Raw genomic sequence first — 19,109 nt, 5'->3', positions numbered from 1 at the left:
GAGCCAGCGAGTAAATATTGTCTATAGGGAATATTCATCGTTTGCCGCCCCTCAAAACATAGAAGTAGTGATAATGAAATTTTGTAGACTAGTTAATAAAAATTCAAAAAATGGTTGAAATCTCTAGAAATAACACATCGGTCAATAAGTCCCCGGTCTGACATATAGAGGGCGCCACTAACATAAAATTAGCTTTATGGTTCGAAAGAACATACCCTTTTAGGTATACTGTCAAATTTGTATGTCATTCGGATCATTATTGTGTGAGTTATTGAAGCTTTAGTGACGCTACTTTTGTTATTTTCAGAACAATGGAAAAAAAAGAATTTCGTGTGCTCATTAAACACTGCTTTTTGATGGGAAAAAATACCGTCGAAGCAAAACAGTGGTTGGACGATCATTATGGCACCTCTGCACCAGGCAAATCAACAGTGATCGACTGGTATGCTGATTTTAAACGCGGTCGTACGGACACCAACGATGCACACCGCTCTGGTCGCCCAAATGAGGCAGTTGTTCCCGAAAAAATCAAGCAGGTCCATAAATTGGTTTTGGCCGACCGTAAATTGAAGGTGGATGATATTGCTGACATCGTAAAGATATCAAAGGGAAGTGTTTTCACCATTTTACACGACCATTTGTCGATGCGGAAGCTATGTTCGAATTGGGTGCCGCGTTTGCTGACTGTGGACCAAAAACAGCAACGTCTCGATGATTCCGAGAGCTGTTTGGCCATGTTTCAGAAGAATCGGAAGGATTTTTTGCGTCGGTATGTAACCATGGACGAAACATGGATCCACCACATCACACCCGAGTCGAATCGGCAGTCAGCTGAGTGGACTGCAGACGGTGAAAGCCGCCCAAAGCGACCAAAAACTCAAACGTCGGCCGGCAAGGTTATGGCGTCGGTCTTTTGGGATGCCCATGGTATTCTTTTCGTTGACTACCTTCAAAAGGGTGGGCGCATCAATAGCGAATATTACATGGCACTACTGACGCGTTTGAAGGCCGAAATCGTCGCAAAACGACCGCATATGGCGAAGAAAAAAATCATTTTTCACCAGGATAATGCACCGTGTCACAAGTCGATGGCAACGATGGTTAAATTGAACGAGTTGGGCTTCGAGCTGCTCCCCCACCCACCGTATTCGCCAGATTTGGCCCCCAGCGACTATTTCTTATTCGCTGAGCTCAAAAAAATGCTCGCAGGCAAGAAATTTCGATCGGATGAGGAGGTCATCGCCGAAACTAATGCGTATTTTGAGGGTCAGCCAAAATCGTTCTACAAAACTGGCATCGAACGTTTGGAAAGGCGTTGGACTGACTGTATAGCCTAAGAAGGAAACTATATTGAAACTATAAGCAAAATAACATCAACAGAGGAACTAGAAGAGGCAGTAACAGAAATGACTGACTCAATCATGGCCTCATATCAAGACTGTTGTCCACTAAAAATGAAATCCTCCACGAAGAGGGTCCCCTGGTGGAACAACGAACTTGACAAACTTCGGAAAGCAACGAGAAAACTATTCAACACTGCAAAGAAAACAAACAAATGGGACGAATATAGGAAATCCCTAACTAACTATAACAAAGAACTAAGGAAATCCAAACGAAACTCTTGGAAAAACTTCTGCGAGGATCTAAAAGATACTCCAGCAACAGCTAGAATCCAAAAATCACTTTCCAAAGGTGACTCAAGTCCCATAGGCACACTAAAAGGTCCAAACGGAACTATTACCAACACATTCGTAGAAACACTAGAGCTTCTCCTAAAGACTCACTTCCCAGATTGTAAAAGTCAAGACCCATCAATCGACAGTAGTCTAGACATGGTAACTCACCATCAACGGAGATCTACGGTCTCATTTGTCAATAAAATCGTAAACTTCGAAAGGGTAGAGTGGGCAATTAACTCCTTTAAACCCTTTAAATCACCAGGGCCGGATGGAATATTCCCAGCACTTCTATCCAAAGGCACTGTGGAACTGATCCGAGTCATGGTGAAAATCTTCAGAGCTAGCCTAATATTGGAATACATTCCAAAGATATGGAGGAAAGTGAAGGTAATATTTATTCCTAAGGGAGGTAACAAACCCCCTGATTCTCCAAAATCTTACAGACCAATCAGTCTATCGTCGTTCATGCTAAAGACAATGGAAAAACTACTCGAATATCATCTAAGAGAAGAAGTAATCTTCAAAAAACCCCTTCATAAGCTGCAATTTGCTTACCAAAAAGGGAAATCCGCAGTCACAGCACTGCACACACTCGTTGTCAATATAGAAAAGGCCCTAAATCAAAAAGAAATAGCCCTATGTTCCTTTATGGACATAGAGGGAGCCTTCGACAACGCAAATTACAAATCCATGGAAACAGCACTCGAAAAAAGAGGTGCAAACCCAATAATAACTCACTGGATAAGCCAAATGCTTAATCAGAGGATTATTAAAGCCTCGCTAGGACAAGCTGAACTGAATGTCACAACAGTAAAGGGATGCCCGCAAGGAGGAGTTCTTTCTCCACTGCTATGGTCCCTACTAGTTGATGACTTGGTGCAGCACCTAAACAATAAGGGATTTCTAATCATTGGTTATGCAGATGACATATCTGTTATAATAAAAGGCAATCATGAAAGGACACTAACAGACTTAATGCAAAATGCCTTGAATACAACATGGGAATGGTGTAAAAAGGAGGGGCTGTCGATTAACCCTAACAAAACCACAATCCCATATCCCCTTCACAAGAAAAAGAAAGTTGGAGTTTCCTATATTGAAAATAAATGAAACAGTGATAGAACTAAAGGAAGAGGTCAAGTATCTAGATTAAACCTTAGATAAAAAGCTCACTTGGGAGTCACATATAAATAATATAACAAAAAAAGCCACGAAATCCTTGTGGACAACCAAACAATTACTAGGGAGATCCTGGGGCCTCAGCCCTAGTATGGCCCTCTGGATATACACCCAAATGGTTAGACCAATCATACTGTATGGGGCACTAGTATGGTGGAGCAAATCTATCCAACAAACAACGATAACCAAACTGGGAAAAGTACAAAGGCTTGCTTGCCTATGCATCACAGGGGCTATGAGAACTACCCCAACAGCTGGCATGGAAGCACTCCTTAATCTCCCACCACTTCATATAGAAATCCAAGAGGAAGCAGCTACGCAAGCACTCATGCTACACATGAAAGTAAATTTCAAATTGGGCAACCTCACCGGTCACCTAAATATCCTAAACAAAATCAAAAACACCATAAGCATGGCTCAAGTTTCAGACCACATTGACCCAACCCTCTGTTTCACAAAAGGATACTCAGTTACCTTTCCAGAGAGGATAGAGTGGAAAACAAACCCGAAATGGATGAATGATGATTCACAAAAATGGTACACTGATGGATCAAAAACACCTTACGGTGTAGGAGCAGGTGTAGTGGGGCCCAGAATCCACAAATCATACACTCTCACTAGGGACACCACTATCTTCCAAGCGGAACTATACGCAATAATGGAAGCAGTAAACATCATGCAACGCAGAAACCACAAGAGAGTAAGGATTAAAATACTCTCGGACAGCCAATCAGTCCTAAAAGCTTTAGATAGCTATACATACAACTCAAAAACCCTCTTAGAATGCCACAAGGCACTCAATAATCTGGCATCCAAAAACAATGTTTCATTAATTTGGGTACCGGGACATGAGGGATATGACGGCAACGAAAAGGCAGACGTTCAAGCCAAAAAAGGGGCAGATGAAAACTTCATCGGACCTAGTCCTATGTTCGGATTCAACAAAAACAACCTAAAACAAAAAATAAAATACTGGGCCAAAACTCTATTAAATCAGCATTGGAACAATGTAGAGGGTCTTAGACACTCCAAAAAGTTCCTAAGTTTCAACGCTAAAAGAGCCAACATGGCCCTCACGTTAAACAAAAAGAGCATTCGCACTCTCACAGGCGCCCTCACGGGTCACTTCACCTGCAACAAACACTTACATAAATTAGGCATAACTAACACTAGCACCTGCAGATTCTGCTGCGAAGATGAGGAGTCTATGGAACATCTCATTATCGAATGTCCGGGGTTGACGCATAGAAGAAAAAGGTTTTTAAACAAGTTCATGCTTACAGATGAAGACCTACAATCACTCCCTCAGAAGGAGCTGGTACAATTCATAAGCATACTTAACAGTCAATAGACAGCATAGGGTGCACAATAGATCAATATGGTCGCAGTGCTAAAGGGCTACTCCTTAACCCTCTACAACCATTAACCATTAACCATATTGATGAATAAACTCGAATTTTGATGTAACTCTTGTGTTTTCTTTGTTAGACCGGGGACTTATTGACCGATGTGTTATATTCTTGCGAAGGCCTACAAGGTGGCGCAAAATTTATCAATAATTTTGTTTTTGAATAACTTTTTTACCAATTAAAAAAAGAAAAAATGGTTTTGAGTGTTGGAGATCTGTTTTTAAATCGTATAGCGCTCCATTGTTGTCTGTTTGTATTCTCCAGACAGTTAGTTTATTTATTTTATTTTTTATAATTGGCGCGTGCACCCCGTTTTGGGTGTTTGGCCGAGCTCCTCTCCAATTTGTGATGTGCGTCTTGATGTTGTTCCACAAATGGAGGGACCTACAGTTTCAAGCCGACTCCGAAAGGCAGATATTTTTTATGAGAAGCTTTTTCATGGCAGAAATACACTCGGAGGTTTGTTTTCTTTATTTTGGTGTTTCACCGAGATTCGAACCGGCGTTCTCTCTGTGAATTCCGAATGGTAATCACGCACCAATCCATTCGGCTACGGCGGACAGTTAGTGTACAATTGCCATGTATGATTGAAATACGACGTCATTTGCAAAAATTATAAATCTTCCGATATGGTGATTAATTTTGTGCCGGCTTTCATCGGCCCTTCAAAGACGAGGCTGGTGCCAATGTAACAGTGAATGGCGAACGCTATCGCTATGTATGCCATGATAAACGACTTTTTGATCTTCACAACATTTTGTTCCAACAAAACGGCGCTACTTGTCATACAACCTGTGAAACAATGGATTTATTGCGTCGTCGTTTCGGTGAGCAATTTATCTCTCGTTCGTCTCGGACCAGTGGATTGGGTACCAAGATCGTGTGATATGTTTTTTTTTCTCTCAATCTCTCCTCCTCTTCTGGGGAGACTCCGTTCCAGGGACTACTTTCGGCATTACTCCGGGAGGGGCCAGAATGACGTCCATAAAATGCACCAGTTCTATTCACTCACGTCCGGGTCCACCATATTTGTAGCCAGCTTCATGCTATAGGCTCGTCTTCTTATGTCGCTATCTGTGAGGCTTCGTTTTGTTGTACTGCGTCGTGGTTTTTTTTTCTCCGTAATATGCCTTTCAACGTACCTTTTAACCACATTTCAGTAATCCTCACGTTCAAGCAGCTTGCCGGTCACGATGGTCGGCGCCATGTCGCCAGATATCACACCTTTGGACTTTTACTTGTGGGGGTATGCAAAGTCTAAATGCTTTGGCGATAAATCACCTTCGACTGAGGCATTTGAAGCCAACACTACTAAAGTTTTTCACGAGATACCCACCGAAGTCCTCCATCGAGTCATTCAAAATTGTTGTGTACGGTGGGCCGAATTACGGCGCAGTTGCGGCCAACATTTAAAAGGGATTATCTTTCAAAAATTAGTGTCATGAATGGTTCTATTCGAAAATAATAAAGATTGCCCAATCAATTTGAATTTTTGTTTTTTTATTTCAATTTAAAATGCGATAATTCTACATATGTAAATCGGTCACTCTTAACTGCCATTTATATTAAAATGAGCTTGATCACTCCAAAAGATAGTAGTTAGCGTACGAAATCGCTCCAATATTGTCTTGCTAACATTTTTACGCAAATTGTAATCGTTTGGCTTAGATTCTTCCCTATTATTTCATGCAGAATAGTTTTTGGAAGTCTTAGGGCTGTCGCCCTCTTGTGCACGAACTTACGCGGATTGACGCGCAAACTTGTTCATTTTATTTTTAATTTGTTCTCGATGTCCGGATGGGCTCCGACCGTGGATTATTTGACACCGAACTTGCTGCCCGGAATCTTCGTACCCTTGAGCGAAACAAATATTCACGTGGGTTAATATTATCTTCCTAATGTGTGGCGCGGAAGCGTGGACGATGACAAAGCGTCGCTTGGCGTGTTTGAGAGAAAGATTTTGCGGATATTTTTGGACCATTGCACGTTGGTGACGGCGAGTATCGCACGATGAACTGTATGAGCTTTACGACGACATGGATATAGCGCAGCGAATAAAGATCCAGCGGCTTCTTTGGGTGGGTCATGTCGTCCGAGTGGATACAAACGTTCCGGCTCTGAAAGTATTCGATGCGGTACCAGCTGGTGATAGCAGAGGAAGAGGAGGGTTTTGAAATACGATTCGATTGTGAACGCACGCTTTTTACCCATCTCCTGGGACATCGTGACTAAATAGCCCGCACGGATAATAAAGCTAATCTGTGCATTCCGCACGCTCAGTACTTAGGGATAAACTCTAAATTTAAAACCTAATTCCGCCACCGAACACCCTCTATGTATTTGTAAAGCTACCCTCGCCGACGTCTATAGATACGCGGGTGTATCGCACCCAAAAATTGACCAAACAATTTTAAACATTTTGCCACTTATGAACATTTTTGCGACACAATACCAGCTCATTGGTATTTCTTCACACTGCCTGTCTTTGAAGCTGTCCGTCCATAGAGCTGCCCATTGAAAAGTGATTTCTTACATTTCTGATGTGTGACAATTGAATTTGAATGCCGAATATTATTAATGCGGCCGAGGAAATGTCACGAAAGTGGTGCGAGGTACAACTTAAAATTTCTTTTGACACTTTTGGCAGTGACAGTGCGCTCGCAGAGAAAATTAAGTGTGCACATAAGCGAATAGAATATATGCACATACACACATACACACACAAGGATTGGAGTGCAGGAAATAGCTGCTTGTTATAACGGTTATCAAGCTGTCACCCACTGGCCGTAGCCGCAGCGTAAGTTGTAATTGACATTGCCACGGGCGATTGTGGCTATTGATTTCGCGTCAACAAGCATTGCTGTCTACCTCCTGCCTCCCTTCGTGTGCTTCAGTCCGTATTTTTAACTTCCACATGTATATCTGAATATACTTATGTACATACACACATTCACATACATACACACATATTTTGCTTGGTGCTGCTACCCGTATTCCCCGTGGGAATATTCAATGATTTTTATGTAGGCCATCTCATCAATATCAATACTTGGCGATAACTTCCTAGAATTTAGCAATCCATAGAATGCAGCGAATTGCAAATAATAAGGATGCCTATGTTTATTGAATGAGCTTATGTGCTTGTGTATGTGTGTATGTATGTATTTAGTATTATTTGCCGGTATCATGCCGGCTCAATAGGTATGCGCGTGTGTGTCTTGTTTGCTAAAAGAGCATAACAAGCCATGCGAAGAAGGAGAAAAAATGCAGTAAATGAAGCAATAACCAATAGCAACAACAGCAAGATTGTGCGCCCATTTTATGTGTGCCACAAATGGCTTAATGAGTAAATTAATTCTTCGTTGATTTATAAATTAGAGCAACTAGCCGTTTGCTATTATTGAGCTTGACTTTGGATGCCTTAAGCTTTAATCAGCAATAAAAAGTCAATTAACGCTTAAAAACTGTTTTGCAGGCCGTAATTAATTGCCCATATGTGGCGGTGAATCAGGCCTGTGGGATTCGCCTTTTCCAGCATTCGCAGATTATTCTATGTATTTGCTTGCTCTCTATGAATTCGCTCGCACTTTATGTATTCGCTCAAGAGGTTGCAGGGTGTCCTATGCAATTCTATGTGTAATTTGATATTTTTATCGAAAAATTTGGCAGTTTTTGGCACAACTTAAATATTATAAAAATTAATCTCGCCCAATATCTGGAATTAATTCGTGAACAATTTCGTGCGATGATTTATTACGATTTTCGACGTGGATTTTCATGACAGGAATGCATTGATCAACTTACAGGGTTGCCCATATTCGACGGACCCATCTGGCAACCCTGTATCTGTTGACAGAGACGTCAGATCGCTTAATAACATATCGCGTTGGAAGCGTCAGTCCAAGCAAATTTTTACCATGGAACAGTACACGCCACGCGAGCGCTTCCGAATTGTTGAAATTTACGTTCAACAAAAGAAGAAGTCAATTGTGAAAACTCAACGTGCGTATAAAAAATTAAATAATGTGAAAAGGGCGCCTTCTCAAAACACCATTAAACGTTTGGACGAAAGGTTTTCGACTGGTGATGCTCTTTCTAATCCAAAGAGGCCAAATCAAAACCGACCAAGGCGATCGGATGATAATATAGCTCTTGTACGGGCCAGTGTTGAGACGTCGCCAAGGACATCCCGAAATCGCCGTTCTCAGCAGTTGGGCATTGCTCGGACCATTTTACAACGAATTATCCGCATTAATTTGCATTTATTTCCGTATAAGATTCAATTGATGCAAAGATTGTTGCCTGCGGACAAGCCTCATCGATTCGAATGGGCCCAAAGAGTCATCGAAATGGCTGAAGATGCAATTTTGGAACAAAATCATCATGTCCGATGAGGCTCATTTCTTATTGAATGGGACGGTAAACAAGCAAAATTGCCGTATTTACGCCACTGAAAATCCTCACGAAATTCAAGAGGTACCTCTATACGACGAAAAAGTCACTGTTCGGTTGGCGAAAACGATTATTGGGCCGTTTTTCTTCGAAAATGAAGATGGTCAAGCTGATACCGTCAATCAGGAGCGTTATCCCGATATGATAACCACTTTTGTGATGCCAATTATTCGTCGAAAGCGTATGAGGCAGTTCTGGTTTCAACAAGACGGCGCTCCACTACACACAGCTCGCACCACAATCGATTTTTTGAAGAAATTGTTTCCTCGTCGTTTGATGTCGAAAAATGGCGATTTTGACTGGCTACCGCGTTCGCCGGATTTAACGCCACCTGACTTCTTCTTGTGGGGATATTTAAAATCAAAGGTTTATATAATATTAATAAACCAAAGACCATAGAAGAGCTCAAGAACAACAGCCGTGAGGAAATAGCCGCTATTCCAGCCGAAATGTTAGCTAAAGCTATGGAAAATGCTGCAAAACGGGCACAATACGCCGTACAGGCTCAAGGCGGCGATTTGAGAGATATCATATTAAAAAAGTGATGTCAACAAATCTACTTGAACCAAATAAAATGATTATTATCAACATCAAAAAAATTGTGTTTTTCTCTGATTAAAAAAACACATGGGCCCGTCGAACATGGGCAACCCAGTACTTCAACTGTTGGCGTTGAAATACTACACTTCGCCACTTTGAAACTTTGGAGCTCGTTGTACTCGTACCAACATGGCCGTCAATTCTGGATGAATTTCGTGAAGACTGTCCAAAAATTGTTATTTTGCCTGATAACTGATAACATAAGATAGTATTGTGAAATATCGCGAGATAGAGGCATCCTTGGGCATTTGTGGGAGCATCATACATGAACAATTTCTCGTAAAGAAATTTTTTTCTCTTTGGATACCGCCTAATTTGACAATTGCCCAAAAAGGACCTGTATCCGATTGATGTAAAGAATTGTTGAAGAAATTCAGTCGCGACACATAACAAGCGACGAATCTTGGATCTAGGCATACGAGCCGGAAACAAAATATCAATCGGCAGTATGGGTGTTCCATGACGCGCTCTTAATTCAACAAAAGTTGTTCATGGAAAAAACATCTCAAAGCAAGGCATCTCGCCTGTTTTCGGAAAATCTGGTCATATCGCAACTGCAACACTACTTAAAGAAACCAAAAAGAGTCAGTTTTAAGGGGAAAGTCAGAAGTTTTCGGGGTATAAAGGAATACCAAGCGTTGAAGACGAAAAATCCTTCACCAAGACAATGCAAGCTCCCACATATCGGCCCATACAAGAGAGTTTTCGAGCACTCAAAAGATCGATATAATTTGTTATCCGCCTTACTGCTCTGATTTGACACCTAACGATTTCTTTTTTTGTTTCCGAGCATAAAAATAAAATACGAAGTGAACATTTTCCAACGTCTGTTGAAACCTTTAAACAGCTCATTTTGGAGTATCCACTTCTGAGTGGCAAAGGTGCTTCGGAAAAATTCAATCGAAAGATTCAAAGAAAGAGGGAGAGATCCGACAGAGAATGAGAGAGAGAGAGAGAGAAAGAATATATATCTAAATAAATTCACAACATTTGCAGAGAATACAAAAAGACAAAATTAAAAAAAAAAAAACAGCAGCTGAGCGTATTCAAGCTTAAATTAGGACAATGAACAATTATTTTTGTACTCTAGCTTTAAAGTATAACTTACGTGTAGGTGTGTAAGTACATACATATGTATGTAGTAATAAAGTAGTCATCGAACTTTGAAATTTTATTTTTTCAAACGATATATGAACACACACACATATGTATGTGTGTAGACTCATTAAACGAAGAATTCGCAAAGTATTTGCACACATCCATAAACGCAAATCAACAACTAGAAACTATCTATTGGAAGTTTTCGAAATGGCACCACTCAATTGAATTCCCCAATTTCCCATCATATAATATCCGCAAGAAGAAGCATTTCTACATACATACATACATAATTAAACACAAATTTGCATATTCTCAATAACACTATTGTAATATACAGATTACGAGTACTATCCAAATAATCTGCCTAAGCTTAAGGATGTGCTTCTTTCTTACTCCCTTGTACACTTGGTATTCACTTATACACACATACATACATAGTTATATACATATTTATATAAGTTATACTAGTCCTTCACTAAATATACATAAGGTATAGCTCTCTCTCTCCTTTTCCTCTACGTTATATCTTTTTTCTCTCTCGCGGAACGAAAATGCCCAAAACGTTGCATGGCCTTGAAATTTTACTCTCCATTCTCGCTCGTCCATCGACGCCTAAGAAGTTTCAATTCAAAAACATCCATTGCTTCGCACTACTACGCTTTAGCCGAAAGAAAGTGGAAGCAAATAAATATAATACGTGTAGTACTACAACAAAAACATGACCGTCGTACAAAATCCAGAGGACGAATTATCCGCCAGGATGGTCTCGGCCAAACATTTCACGTATAACTGCAACTCTCACGTAGCTAGACTTAACCTCCCTTTCAATCCTATTTGCAGAAGCTGTGAAGCGGAAGGGGTGAAAGAAAGTCTCTTCCACTATTTATGCGAATGCCCAGGTTTAGCTAGAGCAAGACTTCGCTGCTTCGGCAAGCCTTTCTTACAGTAAATTAATCAAATCTCAGGGATAGAGATAAAAAGTTTGCTGTTATACCTATATTACTACAACAACAACAACATCACCGCTTATAATGTTCAGGTGGCACACTGCTTTCGCAGGCTGTATATAAAAGTTGAAAATACTATTGTGGGCAAAAAGTAAGGTGAATTTATTTGTCAAACTTCGCGGGATTAAAATTTCGCTCTAGTTATTTTTTCCGTGAGTTGGCAGCACTGTTAATAACATCTGGGCCAACTTTCATGTGAATGTCATTATCAGCAATATATTTACGCTTGTGTTTACCAAACGACCAAGAGTGCATTTTTCGATTTTTACAATGTCTGATTTGATTGAGCAGAGAAGTGCCATCAAATTTTGTTTGCGGAATGAAATTTCGGCTGCGGAAACGGTTAGCATGTTGCAGAAGGCATTTGGTGATTCGCCCATGTCGCACAAAAATGTTTATAAGTGGTACAAAGACTTCAAAGAGGGTCGAGAACGTGTTGATGACTTGGAGCGCTCCGGACGACCATCGACGTCAACAAACGACCAACACGTCAATAAAGTGAAGGAGTTAGTGCTCAAAAATCGTCGGTTGACTGTTAAAGACCTTGCTGATATGATCGGAATATGAGAAGGATCTGTGAAAACCATTTTGAAAGACCATTTGGGTCTACGAAAAGTCAAATCTCGTTTGGTACCGAAAACTCTCAATTTCTTGGAAAAAGTCGTCGCGTTGATGTGTGTGAAACAATGCTTTCAGACTATCAGGACAAGCTCAAATGCATCATTACGGGAGATGAGACTTGAATTTATGCTTACGACCCTGAAACAACCGACCAATCAAGCGAATATCGTGCTAAAGGCGAGGCCAGACCGAAAAGAGCACGTCAAAGTCGTTCAAAAATAAAGGTCATGATGACAGTTTTTTTCGATTTTCGTGGTGTGGTGCACTTTGAATTCCTTCCACCTGGCCAAACTGTTAATAAGGAATATTATTTGAGCGTTATGCGTCGTTTACGTGAAGCAATTCGTCTAAAAAGACCAGAATTATGGGCCAACAACTCTTGGTTTTTGCATCACGATAATGCACCTTCTCACACTGCACTCGTTCTTCGTGACCATTTCGCCAAAAATTCCACGCATATCGTTCCGCAACCACCGTATTCGCCTGATTTGGCTCCGTGTGACTTCTGGCTTTTCCCAAAACTCAAGAGACCACTCCGGGGAACGCGTTTTGAGCCGATTGAGGAGATAAAAGCTGAATCGGGGCAGGTGCTGATGGCTATACCGGAAATGGACTATTTGGCATGTTTCGGGGATTGGATAAATCGTTGGCATAAGTGTATTTCATCGAGAGGGGATTATTTTGAAGGGGATGAAATTGATTGATATGATTTATATGGCCTTTGTAAGATTTTTATCCAAAGAATGAGTATTATAAACACAAAACGAGAAAAATAGTCAAAACCGGTCGGAATTTGGATGTGCTACCGTTTTGTCATAGGTTGAATGACATCAATCAGTACTGAAAATTTTAAATATTTTATGGTTTTCTCATTTGGCTATGCAAATTGGATGCAGCCATTGGTTTTCCATACTATTTATCTCCATTTGTGTTACTCCTTATATTTGCAAATCGAATGCACTTTGCTACACTTATTTGCCCAATGACTAAATTTGCATTTGGTGCGCGTTTTGCATAAAAAGTGGGTTTGTATGTGAATACAAGTGAGTGTCATACACTCAGCTGCAAATACATTACCATTCCGGAACGAATGAACCTTTACAATGTTGCCTGATGGACCCATTACAGCATCAGTATCAGCATCAGCATAAACATCAGCAACACTTGTGGATCGCTATAATACCGCACATACCTGCCTGCGTACATGCACAGACACATGGCAGAAAACCTATTACGATTTCGTTTTGCACTTTGGGCACAGCAAACAGTGCAACCGGAGAATAATAGTAATACAAGTGCAAAACAAAAGTAAACCATTTATAATATATGAATAACTACAATATTTACCGACAACATATCAACAGCAGCAATTCATTGCATAATTCTAAGGTAGCGAAGCGTGTGTGTCGAACCGCCTTTCTGCCCACTTGAATGAGTAACTGCCATCTAGCCATCTAGCCAGCCATCCAACCAGCTAGTTGGCTAGCTACCTAGACAGCCAAGTTGGCCTGGTTGCTTGGCTGCCTGCCTGCCTGCTCGCCGGCCTGGCTGCCTGTTTTGCTAGCTCGGGGACTGCGTGTGCTCATCCATCATTGGCGTTGAGTGCGTCCAGCTGCTCAACGGACAGCCACCAATTTTATTCTACACACATTCATTCTACACATGTGAATGAACTCCTCGTTTTGCCGTGGCTACTGCTGGTCCAGTTGCCATTTCGGTTGCTCTACTCGTGCACTGTCCTTCTCCCATTGGTTTATGAGTTATGGTTGTGTACCGGCAGCAATGGCCTTGTCATTAAAACCAGCAAAGTGATCAACACACATATGCATCAAGATCGAATTGCATTTCCACTATAATATTTATTAACCACGCTTGGCCTTTGCTATGCCATTATGTCGTTGTTGTATTGTACTTGTGGTTGTCGTCGTCGTCTTCGTCGTCGCATGGCTGGTCGATCGGTTAGTCGCTCAGTTATTGTGTACGCAGTGCATTGTAGGTACTACTCCTTCCTGGATATGTTGCACTTGTTGTTTGTGCAATTGTAGTTAAATGCTGTTAGTGTTATTGTTGTTTCAGTTATTGTTGTATTGCTTTCTTGTACCATAACCAGCGGACATGTTTGCATGTCGGTAGTGGAAATGGCTGCCTGTCTGTTTGTCTGTCTCCGCACGGATATATCTCGTCCAGTGAAAAGTTCAAGCAACATGCGTTGCTCCTGTATGTCGTCGTTAGACACCCAGTTCCTAGGTTCTCCCATACTTACAGACAAAATAGGGTTGTTCATTTTAGTTTAGATTCTGAATTGTGTGAAAACATGACATTCTTTTTGTTATATTCACCTTAGGCAACTAGTCTTTAGATTTATTGTAACTATTGTTTCGGTTTGTGCCGAGATCTATCAACTGCCGTTTCGAAGCAGATCTCCTGTGGGGGTGACTGTATTTACAAACAGACAACAAGCTCGAATGCTTGACGTAAGCCTCAAGACGAACCCAAACAGACAACCATTTTCCGGTGCCCCATTGGTCACAAGGTAATGGAGCCTATTGATAGCATGAGCAAATGAGGTGAATTTTAATGTTCCGCGGGCTACGTACATTCGACTTTCGATTACTATTTTTTTATTTTATGTTGGTACATTCGTATCGAAGATATGTTCACGGTTTTAGCAATAGATAAGTGTTTTGGGTGTTCAGCTATTTTCTGCTATCGAAAAATATTATATGAATCAAAGAAGTTGCATACAATTTTGTGTAAAAAAATAGAATTAAGTGCTCAAAAACACTTGAAATGTTGACAGTGGCTTACGGTGAGAGACTCTGAGTCAAAAAAATGTTTACAAGTTGTATAAGGTTTTCACAGAAAGTCGATGAAGAATGACGACGCTGGCTCTGGACGCCCCAGCACATCAACAACCGATGAAAATGTTGAAAAAGTGAAAAAAATTGTTATGGAGAATCATTGAATCACAATTAGAGAAGTTGCTGAGGATGACGGCATATCGGTTGGCTCATGCCATGCAATCTTTTCGGAAATTTTGGTCATGAAGTAGCAGTGGAGTTCGTCCCAAAATTGCTGAATTTTTACCAAAAACAACATCGCATGAGCATCGCTCAGGAATTGTTCAATGGCGTCAACTATGATTCAGATTTGCTTAAAAGGGTCATAACTGGTGACGAATCATGGGTATATGGTTATGGCATCGAAACTAAAGACCAATCGTCCCAATGGAAAAGTCCAGGAGAGCCAAGACCAAAAAAAGCCCGCCAAGTTCGATTAAATATTAAGGTTTTGCTCACCGTTTTCTTCGATTACCATGGCGTAGTGCATCAGAAGTTCTTACAACCAATTCGTACGGTTAATAAGGAGTATTTTCTTGAAGTTATGCGCCGTTTGCATGAAGCAGTACGAAAAAAATGCCCGGAATTGTGAAAAAAATATCATGGCTTTTGCATCATGATAATGCAGCTGCGCACTCATCTTTGCTTGTGAGAGATTATTTAGCCAAAGACAATAATAATGCCTCAACTACCGTATTCCCGAGATTTGGCCCCCTGCGAGTTTTTTCCTGTTCCCAAGATTGAAGAGACCCATGAATGGATGGCATTTTGCGACGATTGAGTGATAAAAACCGCATCGCTGAGGGGGACTACTTTGAGGGAGATAAAAGAGAAATTTGTGAATAAATAAATATTTTTTGAGAAAAATGAAATTCACCTTATTTTTTGAACACACTTCTTTGAACCACGCACACCTATTGGCAATTAGGAGATCAACCTGGTGTGTCTAAAAGGCACAAACACGGCTCCACCTTTATGAAATGCTTTTAGCAGTCGATGGGGGAAATCAACCGAGAGGAGAGGAATGTAATTGTATTAGTGGAAGCATGCCCCAAATACCAATGGAGTGACGGTAGCTTTGATGGTGTTTCTGACATTTTCCATTTTAATCTGAGAGCCAAGAGTGTGAAAGCGCAGTTCTTTTTGAGCTATTAAGTGGTCTTCTTAAGCTTCCGGCTGGGGCACTTAGCAAATGCGAGTTAAGCGACTAGCACCGCCTTAACAAAATTATATTTCTGTATATAAAATATATGGGGACAACTACTTTATTCATAGGAAAAATGAATTGTCAGGCTAGCCTCATTTTCGACTTCAACGGCCGCACCAAAGATGAAAGAGCCGCATGGTAAATTCTAATTCTTATTTTGCAATTCAAAATAAAAATCTATAGCTCATTCCTGTTAGTGTTCGCTTTCTAGAAGCCTCCGGATCGGTAAAGTGCCAACACTCATAAAAAGATGGGTTGCCATATAGTCTATTTAATTTCAACAACTAATCTGTGGCTATATCAGTTTTCCAAACGCAGAGGAACAAAGGCTGAGTGATTGGTCTGAAGCAATTGCCCGGATAAAGAACGCACTTATATACCCTTAAGTATATCTATATAATTGGCACTTAGCCCTTTAGTGCGTATTTGGTCAATCTTCTCTTCCTATGGGAGATGTGCGTGATGAAATTCTGTTCTACAGTTCTACGTCGACTCCGAACGGCTGATCGTTTTTTTTTTGTGAAGTGTTTTCATGGCAGAAATGCACTCGGAGGTTTGCCATTATGTGTCGAGGTGCGACCACTTTTAGAAAAATTTTATGTATCAGTTGGTGTTTCGTGCCCGGGGTTGCATAGGCACCGCAACCTGCTATCGATTCCTATTGCATTAAGTGATTTTTCCTGCTCACCTGGCCTTTTGAATTTGTATTATTATTAAATCTCCATTTGAAGCTGTTGTCCGAGTAAGAATAAATGGCGATTGCCCGTTAAAATAGTGACTAGGCTACTAAGAAAGGGAGCTCAAAACTGTACGTCGAATTTCGATTTTAAATGGGTCATTAATGATATTAATAATTAATTGCTGATTATTATGATATTAATAAATAATTAAAGCGCCGTCTGATGAGCGCATAGTGCCTTCACAAATTTTTTGAAATCGCTTCGGTTTCCAGCCTTTGCCTTGACTTAAGACCACGTCATATTAAGTTCGGTGCCGCTGATTTCATCATTAAGACTGCGTCTCCATGAGCTTTGGGGTCGTCCACTTCTGCACGATTCGCTTCGATTTCAATCGAGGGCCATTCTACTGTTTTCGGAAGCATGTTTCCGTTGGGCATGACCTGAATCGTTTATTGTTTACTTCGCCTAAGCAATTCTTGGTTTGACACCCAAGTATCTGGCCCCCATATACACAGAAGGAATTAAGACATTGACTGACGAATGTTTGAAGTTTTCGGCTGAAATGGGACATGCTTCGCTCCCATAAAGCAAAACCGATTCCATTCCTTCACGCGGAGGATCGTCAACATTAAAATCACCGTCTTTGAAATGATGAAACCAATCTCGGTTGCAGCATCTCCATAAACTTTTTGTACCTCTCGGTGCGCTTCAGTCGCCGTTTTTTCGAATGAAAGAGGAAAATCAACACTTCCCGAAAATTACGATTATTCGGCACGTCGGTTTATGACGTTTAGGTTATGTTTGAATCGACTAGCACCCACTGCTGGCGGCATCAATTGACAAACACCGAGAACTTAGTTGCGCACCTAATAAAGGGTGGTTAAGTTTCAAGGGCAGGTGTTGATTTTGAATAAAATACAATTTTTTACGAAACTATTGCTATTTCTCCTTATTATGATAATATCGGTATGGTTCAATTACGTGTGGAACAAAATATCGGTCAAATGTGTGTCGGTGGTACACCTCCATCCGATGGTCCAAATTTTCGATGACGCTGATGCATAATTGAGGTTCTATGCCGTTAATGTGCCGAATTATTTATCTCATCCTTTAGCTCTTGAATTGTTGCTGGCTAATCGAGGTACACCTTTTCTTTCAAATAACCCTAAAGAAAGAAGTCCAACTGTGTCAAATCGCATGATATTCTCGGCCAATTGGCATCGCCGCGACGTGAGATTATTCGGCCATCAAATTTTTCGCGCAAAAGAGCTATTGTTTCCTTAGCTGTGTGACAAGTGGCACCGTCCTGTTGAAACCACATATCGTCCACATCCATATCTTCTAATTCAGGCCATAAAAAGTTCGTTATCATCTCACGATACTATTCACAGGACCGGCCTGAGCGGCCTCATTTTGGAAAAAATACAGTCCAATGATGCCGCCGGCCCATAAACCGCACCAAACAGTCACTCTTTGTGGGTGCATTGGTTTTTCGGCAATCACTCTTGGATTATCATTCGCCCAAATGCGGCAATTCTGCTTACTGACGAATTCACTGAGGTGAAAATGTCCCTTATCACTGAAGATGATTTTCTTCGAAGACCAATCTTCATTCACTTCATAATAAGCCTGAACAACTTTAACGCGTTGCTTAATTGCGTATCTTTCCATGGTTCCAATTGAGTTAGTCTAAAATTGAAAAATGTTAAACGAAATGTAAAAAAAAGCTTGACGCTTAGGAATGGTTCACATTCAACATCGGCCGTTAAAATTTAACCACCCTTTATATAGTTTCGAGAAAAAAGAGTTTAAACTTTCAAGCGCATTTCGATCGTCGCATCAAACTCTCGTCGGGCAGTTACATTTTCTACCATAACTTTGTATCAATGGGGAATTTTTACTATCGACTTCGACAGAAATACGCCTAAAACTATAAAGAATAATAAACTGTAAATAAATCGATTTTTTGAAAATTATGGACGTATGTAACCCGTTAATTAAAAAAAGAAATTTTTAATTTTTAAAAAGTAACCACTATATTCCCCAGCTTGTATGTGTAGTTTTCTGAGAACCTAGGTAGGTAGGTATAGTGGTTGTCGGTTGACAACCTAAGCCTGCTGTAGGCCCATTGTGATACCACCAGGGCTGTTCCCTCTCCTCACTCTACATTGTCCTCATTGAACTTATGAAGAGAGAGAACCTGAGAACCTATTCCAACCTAATTTCTTCTCAATCTGAAAAGTCATTGCCTCTGTTAAAAAAAACTCCATATTAATGACATCCCTAATAATATGTACATGCACGTACATGCATGGAATATTCCTGTACATATTG

General features: G+C 40.7%; 1 protein-coding gene across 1 annotated transcript; it reads left to right on the top strand.

Moving 5' to 3' along the window:
* The first annotated feature begins 311 nt into the window (after positions 1 to 311).
* Positions 312 to 1,337, top strand: LOC128855284 (histone-lysine N-methyltransferase SETMAR-like). Its single transcript, XM_054090042.1, has 2 exons — positions 312 to 1,016; positions 1,065 to 1,337. Exons 1-2 carry the CDS (start codon positions 312 to 314, stop codon positions 1,335 to 1,337), a joined length of 978 nt encoding a protein of 325 aa, XP_053946017.1.
* Positions 1,338 to 19,109: the final 17,772 nt, after the last annotated feature.

The sequence above is a fragment of the Anastrepha ludens genome, chromosome 2 (assembly GCF_028408465.1).
Source record: "Anastrepha ludens isolate Willacy chromosome 2, idAnaLude1.1, whole genome shotgun sequence".
In the NCBI taxonomy this organism is placed as follows: Eukaryota; Metazoa; Arthropoda; class Insecta; order Diptera; family Tephritidae; genus Anastrepha; species Anastrepha ludens.
The sequence above is the reverse complement of the archived record's forward strand: the minus strand, read 5'-3'. Positions and strand labels throughout refer to the sequence as shown.

Coding starts and splice junctions, on each gene's coding strand:
- LOC128855284 (XM_054090042.1), top strand. CDS start 312: ATGGAAAAAAAAGAATTTCGTGTGCTCATTAAACACTGCTTTTTGATG. Junction 1,017..1,064: donor CGCGTTTGAAGGCCGAAATC/GTCGCAAAACGA, acceptor ATTTTTCACCAG/GATAATGCACCGTGTCACAA.